At 50.6% G+C, this 1,085-nt stretch overlaps 1 protein-coding gene across 1 annotated transcript in view; it reads right to left on the bottom strand.

The window, feature by feature from the left end:
- Positions 1–253: 253 nt before the first annotated feature.
- The window catches only part of CCT3 (chaperonin containing TCP1, subunit 3 (gamma)), a gene marked incomplete at both ends in the record, with an annotated part of 5,490 nt that continues 4,658 nt past the window's right edge, over positions 254–1,085 (bottom strand). Inside the window, one exon of the mRNA XM_009865056.1 lies at positions 254–385. Coding sequence (XP_009863358.1) covers positions 254–385 — 132 coding nt within the window. The remainder of the gene's footprint in view (positions 386–1,085) is intronic.

Genomic DNA, 1,085 nt, shown 5'->3' with positions numbered 1-1,085 from the left:
AAGACTAACCAGCTAAAGGTGGGATGGAACGTGACAAATTTTATCCACAGGATCACAAAAAATAAACCCAATCCCTCCGAAAGCCTGAGTACAGGCTCCCACAGGTGCCGCGTCCCTTCGCACACTCCCACGAGCCAAAACCCCGGCACAGAATCACCTGGATTGGAAAAGACCCACCCAAGTGGCAACATTTCCCTCTCGTGAGGGATGTGCTTAGAGGGGATTTCAGATTCCTCCCCAGCTCCCTCCTTACCTCCACAGCTGTTTTGTAGGTCTGCAGTTTGACCGCCAAGGGCTCCCAGATGCCCAGCTCCTTCATGTCAACCAGGGCGCCGGTCTCGCCGTTCACTCCCCACGTCTGGCTGCCCTCTTGGGTGTGTTTGGCCTGCGAGCACAAGGACAAGTCACCGGAGTGAGCCGCCAAGTTCACTGCCACAAAGTCAAACCGACCAAGGGCTCAAGGAAATCGAAAAAAGGTGCTTTGAATTTTCTGGTCTGAGTTTTACAAAAGCACATTCCTGAGCACCACTGGGAACGCTAAATTATATCCGGTTGGACTCGGAGATATTCTCACTCGTTCCATCCAATCTAATCTCAAAGGAGGATCGATTCTGCCCATCCTGAGTTTTATTTTTAAACCCAGGTACCTCAACCAAGCTGTTTAATTTGATTTTCTCACTTTCAAATTTAGACCCAAACCTCAGGAAACACGTTTGCAGCCCAACCATTAACCCAACGCTAACAATCCCCTCAGCTAAACCATATCCTTAACGACCCTCAAATCCCTCCAGGGATCCCACCCCTCCCCTGGGCAACCCATTTCAATGCCCGATAACCCCTCCAGTCAAGAAATTCTTCCTAATATCCAGCCTAAACTTCCCTCGGCACAACTGGTGGCCGTTTCATAGAATCATCATCCTAGAACAATTCAGGTTGGGAAAGACCCTTGGGATCATCGAGTCCAACCAGTGACCCTACACTACAAGGTCACCCCTAAACCATATCACCCAACACCCCATCTAAGCGACACTTGAACACATCCAGGGATGGGGACTGAACCCCCTCCCCAGGCAGTCTGTTCCAGG

This window comes from Apaloderma vittatum, unplaced genomic scaffold, assembly GCF_000703405.1.
Source record: "Apaloderma vittatum isolate BGI_N311 unplaced genomic scaffold, ASM70340v1 scaffold23742, whole genome shotgun sequence".
Classification (NCBI taxonomy): Eukaryota; Metazoa; Chordata; class Aves; order Trogoniformes; family Trogonidae; genus Apaloderma; species Apaloderma vittatum.
This window is presented reverse-complemented; position numbering and strand designations above follow the sequence as displayed.